The following is a 25,453-nucleotide window of genomic DNA, read 5'->3' as shown; positions in this document are numbered from 1 at the left end:
GGATTTTTAGTCTCAGGAAATTAATATTTTAAATCCACTGGAATTGTTTAAGAAATTTAACATATTCAGCTCCCAAAATACTCATCACTTCTCAAGTCTGATAAATGCAAACAAAAATAAAATGCAAAAACCGAACCAAACAAACAAAAAAAAAACCCACACAACCGAAAAAAAAACACCAACCACCAAAAAACCCAATTGTGATTGGAAACCTTGCATCAATTCACAGGATCTGGGGAACTGGAAATTGAATATGAGTCAGCAATGTGATGTAGTTTCAAAAAAGACTAATATCATTCAGAGATATACTAATAGGAGTGTTATATGTAAGGCATGGGAGGTAGTTATCCCACTCTACTTTGCACTGGTAAAGCTTCACCCAGAGTACTGTGTCCAATTCTGTGTGCCACACTTGAGCAAAGATATGGATAAATTAGAGAGAGTCCAGAGGAGAGTGACAAAAATGATAAGAGGTTTAGAAAACCTGACCTATGAGAAACACTTGTCTGTTAAATATTAGGGAAAACTTTCTAACTATAAGGATAGTTGAGCTCTGGAATAGGTTTCCAAGATGGGCTGTGGAATTCCCATCAGTGGAAATTTTTAAGAACAGGTTGGACAAACACCTTTCCGGGATGGTCTGGGTTTACTTGCTCCTGCATAGGGGTTTGGACTAGATGAACTCTCGAGGTCCCTTCCACACCTACATTTCTATGATTCTATAATTGTCCAGAAAATCTGGAAGGGAATACAAAGTTTAGTGGCATGATTCCGAATTCAGCTTTGGATTCCGTATCAGGCTGCTCATTCTGGGATTAGTAGGCTCATTCTGGCCTTGTGGCAGGAACTGTAAAGCCAGAAGATTGTGTCCAGTACAAGGAGAGAGTGGAATGGCTCCTTGAGCTCTTTCTGCCTGTCCTTGCAGTCATGTAGGGTTAGGCGTAATGCCGACAGACCCCGGTCATCGGCAGGCGAGATTGAACGAGGGACCTCTGGAGCTTAGTGCATGAGCCTCTATCGCATGAGCTAAAAGCCAACTGGCTGTTAGCTAAGGCTGTAGAGAAGACTCATTTTATCTCTCTCTCTCTAAGTGGTCTCGATGCCACTAGATGGGACACAACACCACACCCAGAAGGTGTGTGGGTTACATAGGCACAAGCTTTTCACTACCACCCCTGATCTCACCCATGGAATCTAGCCTTTTAAAATGACATATTATGTATTACGTTATGGAAGCAATAACATGAAGAAAAATAATATATGCTTTGAAAACTTTGATTATATATTCAAAATGCAATATATATATGCAATGATTATATATTTGATTATATATTCATAAATGCAATGTCCATTCATTTGTGTCCATTCACAAAACTCCCACTAAAATTAATGGTTATGCTTTCATCAAGACTGCAGGATAAAGTCCTTATTCTGTACAAACTGTACATACAAACTGTATCCCTATGCTATCAGTCGCTAGGCTTCTCAGTTACCTTAATGGACATTTTGTGAAACATTTTCCTTCAAAAATTCACTTTGAATCATATATGAGCAAAAATACACCTTTTTTCTCCTTCATTCTTAAAAAAGAATCGAGCAGATTCTGTTTTTCAACATTCTGAAGGAAAACACTGTACCTGTGCTGAGATATCATACACAAAGTTTCCACATTAAGTGGAAGTTATAAACCTCTTCAAATAGACATTTATAAGGGAAATACCAGCAAGTCATTAACTGTACAAAATGATTAGGGGGCTGGGGCACATGACTTATAAGGAGAGGCTGAGGGAACTGGGTTTATTTAGTCTGCAGAAGAGAAGAGTGAGGGGGGATTTGATAGCAGCCTTCAACTACCTGAAGAGATGTTCCAAAGAGGATTGAGCTCGGCTATTCTCAGTGGTGGCAGATGGCAGAACAATGACTAATGGTCTCAAGTTGCACTGGGGAGGTCTAGGTTGGATATTAGAAAAAACACTATTTCACTAGGAGGGTGGTGAAGCACTGGAATGGGTTACCTTGGGAGGATCTCCATCCTTAGAGGTTTTTAAGGTCCGGCTTGACAAAGCCCTGGCTGGGATGATTTAATTGGGGTTGGTCCTGCTTTGAGCAGGGGATTGGTCTAGATGACCTCTTGAGGTCTCTTCCAACCCTAATCTTCTATGATTCTGTGAGTTTATGTAGCAATGTAACTGGTAACACTTAGAAATACTGCGGACATAGATTTTAATTTCCTTTATGTAATGACTACTGCAATTGTGTAAATGGAAAGAAACTACATAAATCAGTAGTATTACAACACCCATCTTTACCAATAGTTTTGTTTTTTAATTATTTACTGTAAAATTGTAGTCAGGACCAATCAAACCTTTTATATATAATTTTGTGAAAATCATTATAAAACCTTTGTGTGGTAGAGAAGACTGGAGAGGGTAATACAAGTGATCTTGTAGGATTTGGAAAAGATGAAATAAAACACATGATAATTTTTTCAGTCCCTCTTAAGAGTTAAAATGTACATGTGACACATTTGGTTGTAGATGTACAATTGCAGCTGATACAAAGGGAGATAAGGAAGGGCCTGATCCAGCAAACACATTGTGAGTGTACTACTAAGTGTTTGCAAACCAGGTCTCATAACACGAAAAAGAAGTACACTGAACGTCAGGGTAAACAACGCTTTCATTTTCCAGCATCAGAACACAAATGGTGAGAAAGAGCCCAGGTTCTGATGTCTGATGACTATGCCAAAAGGAGAAATTAATCACACAAAGTATCAAGGATTATTTCTCCACAAAAATGCAAGGGGAAAAAACCAAATTTGAATTTTAATATTAATTTATAATGATTTGATAGTTGCACACGCACTTTTATGTTGCATGTGATGTTTTAGATAATGTTAAACTACATGGATAAAATATAGACTACTCGTTCTTATAATCAAGATTAGGGATTTGTGTGCATCTGCAAAGCCTCAGTATGCTGGAAGTCATATTTATATAATATCCGCTTTAATATGCAGTTTGAAAAATAATCCCTGAGTAAGAATTGATTGTGGTAAGTGAAGAAATATTATTTCTCCTGTAGAGATTGGGGAAATATTATTCTATTCTACTCTGTAACATAGGTGCTGGAACTAGGGCTACTGCCACAACCCCTGGCTTGAAGTGGTTTCCATTATATACGGGATTTACAGCTTGGTTCAGTGGCTCTCAGAACCCCCACTATATAAATTGTTCCAGCACCCCTGCTCTCTAATATTTTTGAATGGCTTCTCCTCCCTTTCCAAATAACGTCTTGGAGGTTAACATTTTTAGAGTCACCACTAGGGGTCATTGTAAACCAAGCAACTTCAGAAAAATAATGTTTGTAACATGGAAAATGTCCTAAGCAACCGATTAATAGAATTTCAGAACATATTTTGAATGACAATAATTCCTATCAAGGACCAAAAGTAACTGCTAAGCCTGAAGGAGACTTTTTAAAACCTTGTTTATTTTAGCAAGACTGTCAGTTTTGTTTTGCTTACTTTTACCTTTGCTTACCATTCTTTTTTACTGTAGAAGAAATAGTGTTACCTGTTAACACAAATTCCCATGTTTTATTTAAAATCGTAGAAGACAAAAATCAGAGACTATTTTGGTACACAGCACACTACATTACAATAGGTCCACTGGAAATGAAATTAGAGGCCGTTGAATCTTTTATAAGTATAGTCAGCTATGGCATCAATTATAAGAATACAAATTTCTTGAAAACCTGTTTCCCAAATCTGCTGAATTTAAAAAGGAATCATAGCTTTCCTCAGGAAAGAATTCAGCATTGCCTTCCTTTTGGCTTTTACTAGATCTTTTTTCAAAGTAACTGATTACTTTTTAATGACTGTCCGGCAACAACATTAAGGTTAAAAAAGAAAAAAACCTTCCAAAAACAAAACAAAAAAAGTAATAAGATCGCAAAAAAGAGTTAATTCTAGAATCCTGACAATATTTCCTTTCATCTCTGAGTTTAGATTTCATCTACTGCCTCGAAGGATTTGTTCAGCTTTATTGGTAGCACTGATTTATCTACTAAACAATTCTGCTCATAGAACATGAAAATCCTGAATGTCTTCATCAAGGGAAAATGATCAGTAAATAACATCCTGATTTCCTAACCTGTAGAGTGTGTGGCTTGGAAGCCTTTTCTTTGTACTGATGCATCAGAAACAAACCGGAGGAACATTTTATTTCCAGTAGCAACAAGAGGATCTGGTATCTTATTGCCACATAAACGTCCCAGAATTGGTGACTTTTCTGTTTCTCCATCAAACACTTCCAAGTGGTCATAAGCACATTCCTGATGTTGTTCAATCTCAAACTCATTAAAGGTCTGAAAAGAAAGCAAAATAGTGTGTTAAGAAGGACTCCAATACATATTATATCTTATACATAACAAACATTTACTTTATATAGGTTTCCAGCATACAGCCTGCATGCAATTGAGATAGCACATGTAATTTTGTTGCAGTTATAAGCTTGGACCTTTGAATGACAGACGCACTCTAAGGAAGAAGAGTAATAATAAAGACAGTGAATTTTAACGTTGGCAGGGCACCGCTTCACCTGAAAGGGACTAGGAGAACACTTGTGTCCAATGAATATCAATGGCAGAACAGAGCAAATCTGGAATACCATAGCCATTCCATTGAATTCATACAATTAGTTTCCAGGATTATTCCAAATTTCACAGAAGATCCAAAACCAGCCAGAAAGTAGGAAATCTCTTGGTTCCTTTTATAACTGGGGCCCTGCAACATCTCTGAGATGTTGTGCTTTTATATATGTGCTTCTTCAATACACTTTAAACCAATGAAAACGACATTTCCACATGACCCTTGTAGGTAAAACATATACAGCACAGTCCTTTGAAAATTATGCCATATAAACCAATTTTTATAACTACAATATTGGTTATATTTAAGGCTTCACTCAGCAAATTAAAATAATCTTTCTCCAGGAAATCAGTCTAAGAAAGCTGCAAAAAAGGTTTTTGAGTGAATTTGTAAATAAATCCCAACACAACTCACTTTTACTTGTCACCAACTCTCAAAGAGAGAGGAAAGTTGCAGAAGTTATCTTAAAGGTCACAAGTATTACTTACTTTCAGGTCTGTTGTATATTTCTTCTCCACACAGCAACACTTATTTTAGTGTTTATCTGAGCTCCTAGAGACTCAACTCTCCTCAATGCCCTGGAGAGTGGAGTCCAGTTGTCCAAGATTTTAAAAAGTGACTAGTGATTTTCAGTCCCTCAATTTTAGGGTACCCAGCTGAAGACACTTTGAAGGTGTCTGATTCCCTGAGTCTGGCCCCTACCCTCTGAAAATCAGGCCCTTTAAACTGTCTGAAGATGGGGGCACCCAAAAATCACAAGTCACTTTTTACAATCTTAAACTTATTTGTCCACAGAACAGGTAGCTCACAGGTAGGGGGAGTTTCTGAACCATATCATCAGAACCTAATCTTAAGGGACCACTTCCAGGAGCAAGGGATGGTTCAGTCTCCGGATCCTTCTTGTCTTCTCCATGGAGACTGCCACCTAGTGTTCCAACTCATGACAAGTGTGCTATTTATGTGATATATGGATGCTTCTCTATTCAGGAGTGGACTGAGATCACCAAGCTTATTACAAATGGGACATCAAACAGCCATGAGATATAACTTCTGGTCACTACTGAACTGGGCTAGATTTGAACGAGAAGCCTAATGATGAAAGGTCATAGAGAATTATGTATAAGCATTGAGAGGCTGAAATACTTCTAGGCTTCTCTGAACATTTTCACAATTAACCTTAAATTGAAAGCTCATTCAGTGGAATTTATTTATTATTATTAATTAGTAATTTTATGGTTCTCAAGTTACGTTTTGTTAATACAATAACATATCACAAAAGCACTCTAGGAATTAATGCTCCTAACTGTACGCAGTGTATTTCCAGCAAAGCAAGCTAAAAGATTAAGAAGCAATATTTAAAAGGAATAAAAGCAAACAGTCTAATTCTGAGCACACATAATAACTGATCATTCTGTCTGGTACACCAAAGCAAGTCTAATCTACTGAATCCCCGATGGAAGTCAGCCAATATAAAATGTGATGGCACTTTATATTACCAGCTGTCCTAAAGGAATTGCATATAGCTAAAGCACTGATGTTTTGGCAAATGAGAAAGAATACTCAGAATATCAGTTTTAGTTCACAAAGAACTGGAGAGTGAAAAGATAGTACTGAATGGACACAGATTCATTTTATAGGAAAAGCTGACATTTATATGAGCGGAAGGAAATCATTGATGCAATAAAAACAGGAGTGCAGCAATCCCCATTGCCACTCTAAAATTTTAATCAACCATCCTATCTTCAGACAGCCAGGTATGTGTTGTCATTGGGCCCCAAACAATATTTGATTAATTACAAAAACAAGCAAACAGACAAAAACCACTGAGAGGCTGTAAGAGCTGGTTAAATATACAATTCAGTGAATCCACTGTGAATATCAATGGGAGTTCTGTATGTGCTGTAAGAACAGTCTATAGTTCTGAGTTTGATTTTTAATTTTTTGTTTTGTTTTTCAAAGGAAAATCACACTGTATTTTTTTCAGTTCTGCAATCTGAAAGGTCAGTAGTTCAGAAGCACTCCTTACAATCAATAATCTGTGAAAGCTATTATTTTAAATGTTTGAATTACAATTAGGATTTATGAGAACTAGAGGATTTAAGAAAAAGCAAATATTATATGTTAAACCATTTAAAACATTCAAACAGTTCAAGAAATATTAAACAAATTAGAAATTGGCTTAAAGTTTTATCCATAGCATCCCCACATTTCAAGGGACACAAAGAATTTGCTTTTCAGCTGCCTTTATTATTAAGGTTGGTAATAAAATTTTGAAATAAAAGAACTTTAAATACTCTTTGCATAATTTAAATCAGAGGAATCATAATTTCTATCAAGATGAATAGAGATTAACAAGCATGTGGACAAGGAGAATCCAGTGGATATAGTGTACTTAGATTTTCAGAAGCCTTTGACAAGGTCCTTCACCAAAGGCTCTTAAGCAAAGTAAGCTGTCATGGGATAAGAGGGAAGGTTCTCTCATGGACTGGTAACTGGCTAAAAGATAGGAAACAAAGGGTAGGAATAAATGGTCAGTTTTCAGAATGGAGAGAGGTAAATATTGTGTCCCCCAGGGGTCTGTACTAGAACCAGTCCTATTCAACATATTAATAAATGATCTGGAGAAAGGGGTAAACATGAGGTGGCAAAATTTGCAGATGATACAAATCTATCAAGATAGTTAAGTCCCAGGCAGACTGCAAAGAGCTACAAAAGGATCTCTCAAAACTGGGTCACTGGGCAACAAAATGGCAGATGAAATTCAATGTTGATAAATGCAAAGTAATGCACATTGGAAAACGTAATCCCAACCATACATATAAAATAATGTCGTCTAAATTAACTGTTACCACTCAAGAAAGAGATCTTGGAGTCACTGTGGATAATTTTCTGAAAACATCCACTCAATGTACAGCAGCAGTCAAAAAAGCAAACAGAATGTTGGGAATCATTAAGAAAGGGATAGATAATAAGATAGAAAATATCATATTGCCTCTCTATAAATCCATGGTACGCTCACATCTTGAATACTGTGTGCAGATGTGGTAGCCCCATCTCAAAAAAGATATAGTGGAATTGGAAAAAGTTCAGAAAAGGGCAACAAAAATTATTAGGGGTATGGAATGGCTTCCGTATAAGGAGAGATTAATAAAACTGGGACTTTTCAGCCTGGAAAAGAGATGACTAAGAACAGATATGATAGAGGTCTATAAAATCATGACTGGTATGGAGAAAGTAGATAAGGAAGTGTTATTTACTCCTCATAACACAAGAACTAGGGGTCACCAAATGAAATTAATAGGCAGCAGGTTTAAAACAAACAAAAGGAAGTACTTCTTCACACAATGCACAGTCAACCTCTGGAACTCTTTGTCACAGGATGTTGTGAAGGCCTAGTTCAAAAAAGAACTAGATACATTGATGGTGGATAGGTCCATCAATGGCTATTAGCCAGGATGGGCAGGGATGGTGTCCCTAGCCTCTGTTTTCTAGAAGCTGGGAATGAGCGACAGGAGATGGGTCACTTGATGATTACATGTTCTGTTCATTCCCTCTGGGGCATCTTGAATTGGCCACTACTGGAAGACAGGATACTGGGCTAGATGGACCTTTGGTCTGATCCAGTATGGCCATTCTTATGAACTTGGGAACTTTTAGGGGAATAGGCTGAGCAAAATTATTGCAGTTTTCTTTATCTCATTATTTTTTCTGTTATCTATATGCATTTCCAGGCATTTGTTCAAAAATCATCTTTATATATGCAATAGGGTGTTCCTCAAATTAAGCTTCACCTAGACTAATTTCCAAGTGTCAAGTGAGCTTTTAAAATCTCTCTCTCTCTCTCTGTGCCATATGTAGACAGTTTCAAAAGCATTTTTTTTTCATCTGGACATCTAGTTTAAAAATTCCACAGTGCACGTCCATTGTTTCCTGGAACCCTTGATTACACAGAATTCTTCACTTTACTGTTACCAGGAAAAGACTTTGCAATGATTTATCAAAACTAAGAGCACTCACAGGAAAAGATTAGATACACTGAACTTCAAAAATAATGCACAGCTTCAGGACTCATATCTTTTCTGTTCATTAGGGCATAGTAAAAGTAGGAATGAACTTGAACTTAGTTTGGAAGCAAAATAGGAAATATTTATAAAATGGAAGTTTTGCATTAGTCTTGTTGGTATACGGGTCAAATACAAAATGAGTGATAAGCAGCTAACAAGACTGTGAACAAAATAATATAGTGTGTTATCTTCCCATACAAACATTTAGCACAGCTGGGAATTTCTAGCTGTGAAATGTTTTGCTAATGAGTGTTATACTTATCCACTATACATGATGGTGAGATTTTCAAAAGAGCTTAAGGGAGTTAGGTGCTCCACTCTCATTAACTTTCAGTGGTTGCTGAACACTTCATTAGATAAATAAAGAATCCTGTTTTGTTTGATTAACAGAGTTTCACTATGCAGATCAGAATGGCTGTTAACCCTTTAGCTCTGTGATTTTTTCAAGGATGGAGGACAACATTTTTGAAAACAGCTAAGTGGTTTAGGGGCCTAAACCCCATTTTCAAAAGTGATTAGGACCAGATTTTCAATAGTATTTAGGCACCCAAAGATACCGGTAGTACAGCCTAGTGGGATTCTCAAAAGCTCCTAGGCAGGTTAGGCACATAACTCTCACTGACATTCAACTCTCTCTTCCACTGACTTTCACTTTTGAAACTGGGCCTCTGGGGTGCTTTTGAAAATGTTTACCCAGATTCTATTTCAAATGAAAAAGGAACAGTTGATAAAGATTTAAGAATGGTTTTTTCTGGAAGAGAGAAAACTAAAATTCAGCAAGGAAATCCAAATGCAAGTGCTTTCCTGCTGAGTTTACAGGCACTCAAAGTGCTTTTATAAAAATCCGTCTGTGCCTCTGGCTAGATAAGATATACACAAAATAAAAGTTGTTCATATGGGAGAAGTTCACTTGTTGGGAATGAGCCAGCACAGGCCCACCCTCCCTCTCCACTCAACTTGAACACTCACTGAACCCAGTGAATGGGCCGAGCATTCATCCCCTCTTTGCATGTAGGGTTTAAGCATTTAGAGCCAGATCCACAAAGGGACAGAGGCATTGCTTCTTTATGCCAGGGAAAAGGGTTGAAGCAGCAGAAAGAGGTCCTAAGAGTTCAGTAACTGACTGAAGAACAATTCTCCTGGCACTAACACTGCAGAAGATGGCTGTAAGTACCTGAGTATCGTTTCACAAGCCTTACATATAGGGGACATCCCAAGGGTTGGAAGGGCATGTTGGGTTGGGGCCACAGCATGCAGAGCTGAGGAGATGCTGGGCAGTGCTATTCCCAGAGGGCAGTCCAGGGAATCTGCCATAACTTAAACAGGCCCCAGGGCTGTTTTACCAGAGTCCTCTCCAGCGCCTGGAGCAGCTCAGGGCAGGAGGGCACAAAGTTGGCTTAGGCTATGTCTACATTGGATTCTGAGGTATGATTGCAGCACAGGTAGACATACCCACACTAGCTCAACCTGCACTAGCAAAGCTAAAAATAGCAGTGTAGACACAAGGGCATGGGCTTCAGCACAGGCTAGCAGCACGAGTATGTGCCCAAGGGATATGGACCCATGTATTTATATAGCCCACTCTGAAGCATCTGCTGCCATGTCTTCACTGTTATTTTTAGCCATGCTAGAATGGGGTAATGCTAGCGCAAGTGTGTCTATCTGAGCTGCAATCAGACCTCAAATTGCAGTGTGGACACACCCTTAAATGCATCCCATCTCTCAAGCTCAGTGCTGTACCATAATAATGTGGGGAAATCTAAAAAAAGCTGAGAACCAAAGTGCAGAAACCTTGTATAGTGAATCTGCAATGTCCATGTGTATTATGTACATGAAAGTGTCCCAAGCCCCTGAACCAATTATATATAATCAGACAAAAATAATACTCCAAACCAATATTTGAGATAAAAGAAATCAGACTTTTTGAATTTTCATTTAAGTATTATGGAACACTTACTTAACACTCTTAAAATAATTCTTCACTGAAGGTTAAACTTCATATTAATCTTTGTTTTAAAACGTTGATATCTTTACAACACATTTTCGTAAATATTCATTATTTTAAAAATAATGTTTTTTATTTTAAAAGTCAGTGGATTCTTACTAACTAGTGTAACATAAAGGGCATACTTTTTGGCTGCCAATTGACCAGTGAACATAGATCAATCTTATTTTCATATAGTGGCCTGTGAAAGTAGCTGGTCAGCTCAGGAGGAAATTTGGTTAAAAAAAAAAAACTTAAATAACTTACTAATTTGACTCTGTGACCAGGAGTGGCACTGATTTCCCATGTGCATTCCTTCCTACTTGGGTATTTGTCTGGCCAGTTAGGACTTGTGATGACTCCAGTCGGACTATGGATCTTCTGTTCACACTCAGCTGTGCCAACAATGATAGCATCAGTTAGTTTAGAAATCTATGTTAAGATGTAGTCAGAAAAGCAGACTTTTTTATCAACTGATTCATTGAAAAGAAAGGATTTTCAGGAAGCTAGCTAATTACCTCCTCAGTATCCAGTATCATGTTCATCACCTTTGGCAAATACATCATGGAGATTAATCTAGCACTGCTTGTTTACTGATTGACCATTACATTTACAGTGTTGTTTACAATGGATCACATAAACCTTCTATAAACAAACTATATATATGAATGATATGCCTAAACCTTTTATCTAAATGAAGTCAATATTTTGCTATTCCCTCTACTAAGCCTTCCTCACAAATAAAATTAAGTAGAGAAACCCAGAATGGAATTCCTGCCTGAAAATTTCATATTTTGCTTTTCTGCCCTCCCGCTAAAGCAGGCATTAAAGGTATTGAACCTTGATTCTGGTTGTTAAACCACGATTAATAGAAAGAGAGAGATACTGTTGTTGGCAAAAGACTGAGAATGAATTGTGAATATCTACAGAGAAATGTCTGACTATACAAGGTCTTCTTTGTCCTAATGGAATTAGTATAAGTGCCTCTCATTAAATAAAAACTAACATTTAAATCTAAATAAAGCAAGGATAAAATGATAAAACTACTCCACCTTCTTAAGTACTTTCCCTTCAAGAATCTCAAAAGACTTTATAAACATCAGGGAATTAAGCCTCACAATACTCTCTGAAGGAAGGTAAGGGCTTGTCTAAATGGCACCACAGTACAGACTAGAGGGATGTGATTTGTCGAGTGCTCTAACTGTCCCATGTAGACCCTGCTGGTTTGCATTAAAAGGTATGTCCCTTTTCTACATGATTATAACTTTCTACAGAGTTGAAGAAAACCTTCTAAAAGACAGCTGGGTCGCCTCTACTATCCGCTGTTCAAATGCCCTAACCCTTACCTTCCTTGCAGTCATGTTTATTTTCATGTAGTACAAATCCATTGCGGCACTGACAGACATAGCTTCCTATAGTGTTGATGCATTCATGTTGGCAGCCACCGTTGTCCTTAGAACACTCGTCCTTGTCTAAGGGATACACAACATGGTTCTGTGAGCATCACATCTATAGCTTGTAGAATGTAGACAACATTTTTATATTAATGTTTAAGTCCAGAAAAGGGTAAACCAAGGCACAGACCTTATTCTTCTCAGTATGGCAATTTAATTGTACCTTAGTTCTACCCATTCATTGTTCAGCCTGCAACCTTGCACCATGGCACTATTCTTTTAGTAAATTCCCATGGAAAGTGAGGTCTATTTCTCAAGAGAGACAAAAAAGTTTCAAGAAAATAAAGGATATAGAACAAATGGCTAATATTACTTTTTCAGCTAGTTTTATTGATATAGATTTCATAAAGTATCTCTTCAGTGGCTACAGTTCCATGCACAACAAGGAGTTTTACTATTTGGACAAACACATAAGGTATTCCCACCTCACACCTGTTCTACAACGTACGCAGATTGGATGTTCAGGCCAAACAAGGTTTCAAGCTCTGCACATGTTGATATTAAAAATAATTTACTCAGCATAAACTTTATCAATTCATTGTTTTGTTCCAGCAGAGCGAAAAATGTGCTTTGATTTTAATGAATCTGGACATTACAAAACATCTCAAAAAGGAAAATACATTGTTAAAAAGCAAAGAAAAGAAACGGATGTTAATTATTTCAGGGAGATATGCCATATAGCATGCAGTCCTGTTTATTAACAAGTAATCCTCTCTAAAAGAGCTTTTAGTGTGTTAGAAATCAACCAGACGGTAGGGGAGAAAATATGAGCTACATTACACAGCCACCAAATTCACTGCAGGGAAAAAAGGCAAACTAGATTAACAGGCAGTCATTACAGCAAAAGGCATCAGCTGCCACCATTCTGTGTCATTTGGCTGTTGTCATTTTAGGTGGGGCTGGTCCATTAAATCAAAACTGGCAGAGTGTTCCTGACATACATTTATAAAGCCATATCACACCGACCTCTGTCGTTTCAACACGCAAAAAAATGAGAACAAATTATGGTCATATCAGAAGTCAGACTGTTTCAGAACTGGAATGCAGAGCATGCATCTCATTTACCCTCAGATTTCCTAAGACATACGAAAGGGAGTGTTATTTCTTAACAAAATTAATATGCAATATTTCAGACCGTGTTTGGTTCAGTAGGAATTTCTACAAAAACACAAGCTGTCATATATAATTTAAGCTTCTTGTTACTATTTTACTCATATTGTATTACTTCTCGCTACCTTTGTTGAAGCACAAATATAGTAATACAGCAAAATAAATCTTTATTGTCTAAGTACTTACACACACCTGAGCTTTACCTGCCAAAATGTATGTGAAGCTTGACTTGTTGACTTGCAGGCTCTTCAATAAATTCTATTTGTACTTACAATACATTGCTGTACAGCAACAGCAGGATGATATATATTCATAGCAAAATCCTGCAAGTCAAAACCAAGTTTCCACTGCATTTTCATTTGTACTATACATCTCAAATCTGTTTGCATTGAGAGTACGTGGGAGCTTCCTGCAGATGTGAACAGAGTTGAATGTGGAGGAACAGTTTAAAAGTAAACACACTTCACAGAAGCGGTTTATATTTGTGATCATTTAGGAAAGCATAAAAACTCAGAAGGATACTTCTTGCAGGCTTTCTAATAGGAGCACAAAGTCAACATCATGCATTATTTAATTTCAAGCAAAAGTTTTAATCTCTCATCTTTTCAAAAGCAACCATTAGCACATACTCCCTATTGCAGACTTAGAAGGATGACAAGCAAATGAGAAATTAGAATGCAACTGACAATAACAGAAACTCATTAGCATTTCCTCTCCTATATAACCGAGCGAAAAGAATGGAAGGTAAGCTCAAATGCTTTCATGAAAGGTAACAAACAGGGACATTCTAGTAAAGTTTTGTAATAAATAAAATAAAGGCCCTTTCCAGTTCCCCATCTACCAAATTATCTGAAACAGAAAAGTCTACCTCACATTAAATAAGTATGTCTTATTCTGAAGAATAATTGCAAAAGGGACGTGTGCATAAAGAAATGGGCCTATGATGGATCCCTTCAAAGATCAGCTCTGTACAAAACAATAATCAAAAGGCAGAAGAGATAAGCCTAGTGACACTAGCATGGAAATAATTAATTGCACACTTAAAGAAGGATGCAGTTGTTGAACAAACCTGACAGATGTTGAATAAATCAGTATGGATTTTTCCATCATATCTGTAGCTCAGTTTCAAAATTAGTCTGTATTAGTTACAGAAACAAATATTTTGCTTAGTAAAAACAAAATCATTTGTTGTGCTGACAGATTGAAATCAGTCTCCCAATTTTGAATGGATGCTTTCTTCCTTTTTGTTTGTTTCAATACTCAGCATAGGGAAAGATCCATTCTCAACAAAATGTTAGATTTTAACAATTTAGAGGACATGTGGTCATACCTCTGAGACCCCCAGAGGCCACCAGTCTGTGAATAATACGTATTCGGCCTGAGGGGGAAACCTGTATCAAGTCCTTGCATGATTCAAAAACAAAAATTTTCTCTTTGCAGGCAGTTTTCTTGTCTGTGGAAAAAAATGTACCAGGATAGTGCCAGAGGTGAGTGTGTGCTCCAACATGAATCTGCTCAAAGGTAGAAACATTTAAGCTTTTCTTTTTAACTGCTCACTGAATCATAACCCACCAAAAAAAAAAAAAAAAGACCCCTGTAATATTCATTCTTATCATGCATCAGACACAGTGACTGTTTTAAATGAGCATGCAAAACATCATATTTATTTAAAACCACAAAAATAACTCTAGAGCACATGATAAATGGAAGCAGTTTAACAACAGGTTGCTACCAGTGATTAATCATTCTATTGTTTAAGAACCTTATTCAAAGAAATGATTATAGCAGCTCCCATGACCATCACCTTTCCTACACAGAAAATCAAACATTGTTTTTTTCTGAAGCAAGGCCATGTTGAATGATTCAGTAGCCTATTTTTCCTTGTGTGCCCACAGCAGCTTGCAATAGGTTGCCCAATTATTCACATGAAGGGCACGAAACTTGTAATAGGAAGTTTTATGCTTAAAAACTTAATATTTAATTTAAAAAAAATTCCAAAAAATATCAGTTACCTGTAGCCCCAAGATGGTTTTAAATTATCCCCTCCCCCTCCTCAAGACAAGACATTACATCTCTACAACATCTGTTCTGCTACTTATAGAAAATCACCTTGAAACATCCCTCAAGTGACAGCACATGAATACACTCCCACACAAGCATTCCTCGCTAAATTTGTGCGCCCTGGAACACGAGGAAAATTTGGATGCTGATTGCTAGTGAAGAGATAAGAATTTATTATTAGAAAAAATGGATGTATGAATGGAATTCAGTGGTTGACTCAGTCTCTCTGATCCCCTAAAATGTATACTTTTCTATGACCATGTTAAACTTGGTGCATAAACCTTTGTTTTCAGAACTCTCCACTCACATTTTGTTATGCATCTACGAACACTTATTAACCATGGCAATCATGCAAGGTTATCCTTTTATCTTGTGTTTCTGAGATTCCCAGACTCCAAAGCCAGACGGGACCATTGTAATCATATAGTTTGATCTCCTACATGACACAGGACAAAGAACTTCCCCAAATAATTCCTAGAGAATATCTTTTAGAAAAACATCCAATCTTGATTTAAAAATTGTCAGTGACGGAAATTCCACTAAGATCCTTGGTAAATTGTTTAAATTGTTAATTATTCTCACTATTAAAAATTTACACTTTATTTCCAGTCTGAATTTGGGTAGCTTCAACTTCCAGCCATTGGATCATTCTATACCCTTCTGGGCTAGATTGAAGAGCCAATTATTAAATATTTGTTCCCCATTTAGATACTTACAAACAGTAATCAAGTCACCCTTACTTAACATTCTCTTTTTTGTTACGCAAATAGATTGAGCTCTTTGATTCTGTCACTGTAAGGTATGTTTTCTAATTCTTTAATCATTCATGTAACTCTTCTCTGAACCCTCTCCAATTTATCAGCATTCTTCTTGCATTGTGGGCACCAGAAATGGATACACTATTCCAGCAGCAGTCACAACCGTGCCAAATATAGGGGTAAAATAAACTCTCTGCCCCTACTAGAGTTCCTGTTTATGCATCCTAGGATTGCATTACCTCTTTTGGCCACAGTGTGACACTGGAAGTTCATGTTCAGCTGATTATCTACCATGACCTCCAAATCTTTTTCCGAGTCACTGCTTCCCAGGATAGAGTCCCCCATCCTGTAAGTATGGCCTACATTCTTTGTTCCTAGATGTCTACACTTACATTTAGCCATAATCAAAGTCTTGTTTGCTTGAGACCAATTTACCAAGCAATTTGGATTGCTCTGAATCAGTGACCTGTCCTCTTATTTATTTACCACATCCCCAATTTTTATGTCACCTGCAAACTTTATCAGTGATGGTTTTATATTTTCTTCCAAGTCATTGATACAAATGTTAAATAGCATATGGCGAACAACCAATCACTGCGGGACCCACTGGAAACATACCCACTCAATGATAATTGCCCATTTACTATTATATTTTGTGACCTATCAGCCAGTTTTTAATCCATTTAATCTGTGCCATATTAATTTTATATTGTTTTAATTTTTAAAATCAAAATGTCACCAAGTCGAACACCTTAGAGAAATCTAAATATATTATTACCTTTATCGGCCAAACTGACAATCTCATAAAAAAAAGATATCAAGTCAGGTTGACAGGACTGATTTCCATAAACCCATGTTGATTTGCATTAATTACATTACCTTCCCTTAATTCTTCATTAATTGAGTCCCAAATTAGCCACTCCATTATCTTACCCACAACTGATGTCAGGCTGGCATGCCTATAATTACCTGTCATCCCATTTACCCTTTTTTAAAACTGGCAGTTGAGACCTGACTGTAAGATGCTGAAAGGCTTGTACTGGCACAATTCACTGTGTCTGAGTTTTTGGATCAATATCGGCTTAGCAAGAATTGTTTGTGGGATGTGATTGTCATAATTTTGTCCACCAAATTTGACTACATGAGATGTCTCATACAGAAACAGTCAATTTGTTGCTTGGCGATTCATAGGAACATCCTACTGGATCAGATTAATAGGCCATGTAGTCCTGTATTCTGTCTCCACTACTGTCCAGGACCAGCTGCTAAAGAGGAAGGTACAACAAAACCCCATAGCAGCCAGTTGTGGGATAAGCTGCCCCCGAGGGAATTTTCCTACCAAAGTCCAATAGTTAGAAATGGCTTTATGCCTTAAATAATGAGTGTTTATAACCCTTCCAAAACTTTTTCAAAAATATATTTACTAGTCTAACTGGATAACTCCACATAAATGTCTAACTTTTTTTAACTCTGCTCAGCTTTCAGTTATCAGTTAATATGCCATGGCAATGAGTTCCATCATCTAATTATGCATTGTGCAAACAAGTTTTTTTTTTTATTATTTGCTTTGAATTTGCCATCTTTCAAATTCATTGAATGTCCCCTTGTTCTTGCATTTTAAAAAGGGAATAGAAGCTCCGGATCTACTTTTCCCAAACAATGCATTATTTTGTGTACCTTCATCATGATCCTTCTCATTCATCTCCTCTCTAAGGTAACCTGTCCCAATCTTTTCAGTCCTAGAAAGCGTTGTGCAGTGTTGCTTTTCCACTTTGCTCATTCCTGGAGGGGAAGAACTCAAAGAAGGTGGCTGTGGATACTTACACATCTTCACCTAAGCATTCCATTAGATCCCATATATTTGTGAAGTGCTTGGTGAGAACAAACGGAATGGTGGTATCACTGGAATGCTTATGTTTGAAAAGAAGGCATAATGCTGTGTATCTGCCCATTATGTAGTATTGTTCAGCTGAGACTGTTGAAACCATTCCAGGCACGACTGAGGTGATGTTCCTGGGTAAGACTAAGTGTTCTGCGGAACTTATTGGCAGTATGTGCATGCCTGTTATTCTGACAGAATGATTAATACCTGTCAGACACATACAAAAGTGTGTGTGTATGTGTGTGTGTGTGTGTGTGTGTAAGGTCACACTCAAATATTTCTGATGGAGCTCAGTGTTTCCAGATTGTATGGAAAGTTTCCTCAGACATAAACCTACCCCAGTCATACTAGACTTTGTCAGCTCTAAGGTAGACTACTGTAATGTGCTTCTAATTGGACTTCCTTCAAATTTGTTCCATTGACGGGAAATGTTACAGAATATAGTTGCTTGTTTGTTCCTTCAGTTAGCACCTGGGAGTCTCTTACACCCAACTTCTAGCCAAAGGACACAATTAAAGTTGTAATATTAGACTATAAAAACCTTCATAATTTAGGTTGTCTCTTGCCCTGTACTCAAAATTTACAATCCGTTGGGGTGGGGTCCACTCACAGAATTTAGGCTCAGCCAGTAATGAGCTAGAAGGTAGGCAAGATTTTCATGGCTGAGGACTCCTGGTTATAAGAACATAAGAACGGCCATACTGGGTCAGACCAAAGGTCCATCAAGCCCAGTATCCTGTCTTCTGACAGTGACCAATGGCAGGTGCCCCAAAGGGAATGAACAGACAGGTTATCATCAGCTGATCCATGCCCTGTCACCCAATCCCAGCTTCTGGCAAACAGAGGCTAGGGACACCATTCCTGCCTATCCTGGATAATAGCTATTGATGGACCTATCTTCCATGAATCTATCTAGCTCCCTTTTGAACCTCGTTATAGTATTGGCCTTCACAACACCCTCTGGCAAGGAGTTCCAGAGGTTAACAGTGCATTCCGTGAAAAAATACTTTCTTGTGTTTGTTTTAAACCTGCTACCTATTAATTTTATTTGGTGGCCCCTTGTTCTTGTATTATGAGAAGGAGTAAATAACACTTCCTTATTTACTTTCTCTATACCACTCATGATTTTATAGACCTCTATCATATCTCCCCTTAGTTGCCTCTTTTCCAAGCTGAAAAGTCCTAGTCTTATTAATCTCTCCTCATATGGAAGCCGTTCCATACCCCTAATCATTTTTTGCCCTTTTCTGAACTTTTTCCAATTCCAATATATCTTTTTTGAGATGGGTCAACCACATCTGCACTCAGTATTCAAGGTATGGGTGTACCATGGATTTATATAGAGGCAATATGATATTTTCTGTCTGATTATCTATCCTTTTCTTGATGATTCCCAACGTTCTGTTTGCTTTTTTGACTGCCGCTGCACAGTCTTTGGCTAGCTTTCTTCGAATTCTTTTTTGGCCTTTCTAATTATATTTTTACACTTCATTTGCCAGAGTTTATGCTCTTTTCCATCTTCCTCATTAGGATTTATCTTCCACTTTTTAAAGGATGTCTTTTTGCCTCTCACTGCTTCTTTTACTTTGTTGTTTAACCACGGTGGCTGTTTTTTGGTTCTCTTACTATGTTTTTTAAATTGGGGTATACATTTAAGTAGAGCGCCTATATGGTGTCTTTAAAAAGTTTCCACGTAGCTTGCAGGGATTTTACTTTCGGTACTGTATCTTGGTTGTGGAATTCCCTCGCAAAGGAGTCCCAAAATAATCCCTTGGATATCTATAAGAATGTTATATAGGATGGTACCCTTTTTCTTTTTTAAATGTCTTGGCTCTCGCCCCCGTTTTGTTAATCTACTATCTTCTTGCTTAGCATTGTATGTACCTTTTGCTGGTGGGTGGATTGCCATACAGATATTGGGTTTGCCCTTTTGCTAGATTTTTGTGGTGATAACGGGCTGTATAATTAGAATGGTGAAGTTTTTAAGAGGTTATATTCATTCTATTATGATTTTAGTGCAATGCTTAAAGGCCTTCCAATACAACTTTTAAACTGAAAAATAATAATAAATACATGCCTAAATTCTCTAATCTATACATTGTTTAATTGTAAACTTTGCTAAATATAGTCTTGTATTTTTCATAAGGCATAATTAAATGAGGAATTAATGAAGAACATAGGGTCAGGCCAAATGATGATCTAATGTCAACTTTCAGAAGTCAAAATATATGTGCTGAAGATTTCAATACATATACTGCCCTCAATGCCTGGATCAAGAGCACACGTTGTCTATAATGATGGATTTCTAAATCTTACTCCTTTTTTTAGCAGTAATGAGAGAAGAGGGTGACTAACTGCTAGTGCGCTGATAAAGAAAAAACCAAGCTTCTTTTATCTACTTTCAAACTCATTTGAGCATCTTGGATTCAAAAGTTTGACTTAGACTAAAAGATTAGTAGGTGGGTGTTCTGTGATAAAAGGAACAAAAGCAAGTCACATAGAAGAAAACAACTAAATGAAAAAGGATGGGGAAAATGGAACAGAATGGCAAACAGGGTGAAAAGTAAATACAGACAGACTGTGAAAAATGAGCAGGGAGCAGAATGGAAAAGAATTCCAATGAAAAATAAATGCATACTATACAGTGAATATGGAATACCCATGTGGGCCATCCAGTTCTTTTGAAGGGTCAGAGAGAGAGAGAGAGGGAGAGAGAGAGTTTTCTATCCCCACTATGCAAAACAGGTTTCCCTTTAACCAGAAAAACATTTTGGTTCAGGTTCATCCCTAGTATAAATTCCCTGACTTTAGTGAATTTAATCCAGAGATAAATTTAGCCCTTTAAAAGAATTGTGAGTTTAAATTACCAGGAAAAAATGGTTTGTGAACTAAGTTAGTTTTCAAAACAGAGACCGAAGAAAAATAATAAATAAATAAATTGTCACAGAGGTTGACAAGCCCATCCTTTGAACCCCATGAACAACAACCCTGGTCTCTCCCCACCACACACAGTTGTTCTGAGTTCTTTTTAGTACAAACTATGACTACTAATAGGGTTAACATTCTTTAAACAATTCATCAACACTTAAAATGCAGAAAAAGAGATTGCTTGTTAAACCAACTCTATATTCAATATGTTCATCATCCATAACTTTTGGGCTACAGCTAAAAAGCAGATTACAGTGAATACCAGGGCTATTTTTGCTACCTAGCACCCCTATAAAGGTATCAAAATAATAGGGCTTAACTCAGAAATATGTATACTGTGTACTAATATGTATACTGTGATCTGAAAATGTAGGACTAGATCATGCTAGCCACTAGCCCTTATTTACAGGATAATACACACTGCCTTTAATGGGTAACCCTTCAGCATGTAAATAAAGACCATTCACTCAAGGGTTCGCAGGATGGAACCCATACGTTTCATGTGCATAGATATTTAGGTATAAATACATAGTTAACCTTTAAAGCTTTATGACAATAATCTAAAATGGCATTTTACAAGGAAAAGTAACCTTCTGTGACCTTAAAAATGTCATTTACATAAACCAGAAACTGATCTCAATGTCTCTGCCTGCAGAAATGTGATTATCAGCAAATACAATATGTTTAAAGGTTTCAGGAGGTAAAACACGTGTTAATATCTTTGTCTGATATATGGGAAATACAATTTACTTTGCTCTTTCCTCACTGCTAGAATAAACCATCTGAGAAGCCATAAAAGAAAACATCAGACTTCCTTTTGGGGCTGCTAAACTTTAAACTTCTTGTCTACGTACATTACAGCTTCTGACAGATATTTTTCCCACTTTGTAAAAGATCTAAGCAACATCACTTACATAATATGCTGGACCATGCTGTTTAACTTTGCTACAAAATGTATCATGCATGCGTCAGTTACTGAAACTATCCAGAGCAGAAACTGCATTTACTTAGGCTTTTACAATATAACATTTAGCCAAAAGCACAATAATAAAGTAAGCTAGTAAAACATTTGTTACATACTAAACTTAAGTATATTTCTAGCTCTCAAGAACTTTAAATTCTTATCAGAAAATGAGAGGGTAAAATTCAACTCCTAGATATAGTAACTGATATTTTTAATTATACAAGAATGCACAAGAAGAATTCTAGTACTATTAACAGAATGTATTCTGCCACATGGAAACATGGTTATAACAGAGTCCTAAGTGGGTGATTACTAGGGCTGTGATCCTCAAAACATTCGCGTACATGCTTTACTCATATGAATAGTCCCATTAAAGTCAACTATGCACATCCTCAGTTGGTGTAAAATGTCATAGCTCCATAGAAGTCAATGGAACTATGGCAATTTATACCATTTCTGATTTGCCACATGGAAGCTACCCATGTACTTAAAGATAAGCATGTTCCGAGATGTATGCAGAATCAGGGCCTGTTCTTCCACAAACCTTTAAAACATTCAAAATCAGGCAAGAAAGATTCTACAGTATTTAACAAATACCTAGCAAGAGACAAGTCATAAATAATGCAATTTAATAAGAAAAAGAGGTAGCGCAAGCAAAACACAAATGTACTTATATTTTGTAACATATTATTTACATCACATTATGACAGGGATTGTAAACAAAGAAAGAAAGAAACTGGAGTAACGGAAGTCTGTTATGGTAAATTTTGGGCACACTGTGAGGTTTCCCTTCTCTTTTACCTACCAGCCTGTGTATATCTGTAGAATATGTTTCTGGATTGTTAGGGAAAAACCCCCTCCTATTTCACAGATTTCCCACACTATTCATATATTTCAATTCAAGATAACTATTGTTATATTTTATTAACTTATTAAATTGAACCGAAAATTAAAACTGTAATCAAAAGGAGAGAGGCCTTTCACATTCATCGCTGGTGCAATGAAGAACACAACCTGTGAAAAAGATTCACTGCATCTAGATATTCTATACTCAGAGGTATCCATAGTACAGGAGTGATTTTTAATACCTGAAAAGAAGTGAGCCTTGAAGCCTTTCTTTGAGACTGTGTTGTCAGATCTGAACTCAATTCTCATATTGTTGTATTGTGATGTGATAACTTCAGGCACTTCTGTACCACAAAATTTACCATGCAGTTTGGAGTCAGAAGAAAGGCCACTACGAAGCTCCACGTAATCATATTTGCAAACCTAGGAAAGCGAAAGATTTTTGTATTAGCCAAAAATAGATTAAAATTCCATATAAATGCCTCTACACTTAAAATGTAATATCTTCTGTTGATTTATGTTACAAAATTAATATTTTATTGACTTTTCAATATTTAATATTTTTGCATCTTTTCTGATACTCCTTTATAAATGTTTGTTGATTTTGTTTTAATACAATTTTAAACACTACAACATATTTAAGTTCTTAAATGATATGTTTTAAGACAAAGTTCATGCATGAATATGTAGTATCTACATTTTCTACATTTTAAAGTGTTTAATAGCTCAGCCATTTAAATTAAAAAGGAAAAACTCTAAAGACATGAGACAATGTTCACTTTGAAGAATAAAGCCATCTCTGAATCATAAACATTTATGGGTTATGTATGTTTGTGGGTTTGGTTTTAACACCCTATAACCTAAAATATATTACCTTGAATACAGAAATTCTGCAAGCCAAGTCTTTCCCATTCTAAATTTAAGACCACATTATTTTCTTATGAAAGTATAAATCTGCATTGTTAATAGTGTCACTTCCTTCTCAACAGTGGCACTGATATAAATTAGAGGACTAATTTGTGTCATTTTCATTAGGAGGTTTAAAAAAATCACCCCTTATGCAAGGCCTACAACCCAGGATAATACTTTCAGTGCATAATCCCATGTCTATATAAAACCTTCCACCCCAAAAACTTCTAAGCTTCTTAGGCTCAACTATCAATCATTTAATCAAAAATTTTCCAGTTGTATGCAATTAATAGTTTAAGAGAAAACAGTGGCCAGGGGATTCATACAAGGCTTAGATTGTGCATGAAATGAAAGCATGAGTTTTATAAATCACAATCTTTATTTTTTTAAACTACACAAAAATATTATTTTGGCTTTTGTTGCTATCTTTTTATGGACTATAAAAATGATTTCCAATGTTTTGCCATAATGGAGGGAAAGGTTTAAAGTGCTTATAACTACTGGAATCACTTTCACATGTTACCGCTGTGGAATGCAGCTAATTCATAATAACTCCACTTAAATAATATTAAGAGTCTTGCTTAATGTAACAGGCACAAGGAAATGCTGAGTTACAACTGGACGTCTACTTTAACTCACCTGTGTTAAATTCTCATCTTGATACCTGGGATTTTCACATGCTAAGCCTATCAGCATGACTTAAGGTGAATTTTAATGCTTTTGTGGGTTTAAATTAGACATGTAATATTATTCGAATGTAGGCTTAGTAATATAATTTCCGTTATATGGCAGTATATAAAACATTAATAGAAGTACAAGTACATTAAAATTGTATTGATTAGCAAAGATGTATACAAATATATCCAGCTAATTTAAAATTATTTATTCAGCAAAAACAATTTCATGGTTAACTAAGTCTCAAAATAAATAAGTATTTAAATCATTTCTAACATGTGGACTTTTAGTACCCATTTTATGTCTGTATTTTTAGACACTATATAAAATGTATTAGTGGCCTGATATACTATAAGAGTTTCTTCTGGATAACAAAGGTATTGAAATTCACAACTTCTGTTAGTACTATCTATCTAACATCTATTTTTAGCAACACAAGAGAGGAGAATGGTCTTATGATCAAAACACAGGGCTGAGAGTTAGGAGATCGACAATTTTTCCCCACAATCTGTCAGTCATATATCCTGTGTGACCTTGGACAACTGACTCAGTTTCCTCATCTGAAAAATGGAGACAAAAATTAGAGCTGGCTAGAAAACAAAGAAGTTTTTGAGGAAAAAAAGTTTCCTTCATTTATTTTTCTTCTAATAATGACATTGCTTTATTTCATAGAGATTTGTGAGGTTTCAGTTATTAATGTGGGGGGGGACATGATAAAAGTCTTCAAGTAAGTAGAAGGTTGTTATAAAATGGAGGAAGATCATTTTTTCTCCTTATCCACAGAGGACCAGATGAGAAATAATGGGCTTAAATTGCAGCAAGGGAGGCTTAGGTTGGACATTAGGAAACACTTCCTGTCAGGGTAGTTAAGCACTCGAACAAATTAAACAGAGAGACTGTGGAATCTCCATCATCAGAGGGTTTTAAGAACAGATTAGACAAATGCCATGTTCTATGGGTATTATCAAGACCATTTAGAGATGATCTAGCCAATAGCTAGTCCTACCTCAGTGCAGACTAGATGACCTATTGAGGGCCCTTTCAGTCCTACATTTCAATGATTCTATGTCTGTAGACTAGACTATTAAGACTGAGATGCTGTATAATTAACTATCTGAAGCCAAGGAACTTAAAAAATAAAAAACAAAAAATCATAGAGTTCATTCC

At 36.5% G+C, this 25,453-nt stretch overlaps 1 protein-coding gene across 2 annotated transcripts in view; it reads right to left on the bottom strand.

Moving 5' to 3' along the window:
* TLL1 (tolloid like 1) overlaps positions 1–25,453 on the bottom strand; it is a 196,106-nt gene that overhangs the window by 9,098 nt on the left and 161,555 nt on the right. For both annotated transcript variants that reach the window (XM_048847632.2, XM_048847631.2), the window contains exons 17-20: positions 22,945–23,125; positions 12,046–12,171; positions 10,967–11,094; positions 4,155–4,368 (exon numbers count right to left, since the gene is read on the bottom strand). In XM_048847632.2, the coding sequence (XP_048703589.2) occupies positions 4,155–4,368; positions 10,967–11,094; positions 12,046–12,171; positions 22,945–23,125 (649 nt within the window). The remainder of the gene's footprint in view (positions 1–4,154; positions 4,369–10,966; positions 11,095–12,045; positions 12,172–22,944; positions 23,126–25,453) is intronic.

Source organism: Caretta caretta, chromosome 4 (assembly GCF_965140235.1).
Source record: "Caretta caretta isolate rCarCar2 chromosome 4, rCarCar1.hap1, whole genome shotgun sequence".
Taxonomy (NCBI): domain Eukaryota; kingdom Metazoa; phylum Chordata; order Testudines; family Cheloniidae; genus Caretta; species Caretta caretta.
Note: the sequence above shows the minus strand (reverse complement) of the source record. Positions and strands in the feature narration are given on the sequence as shown.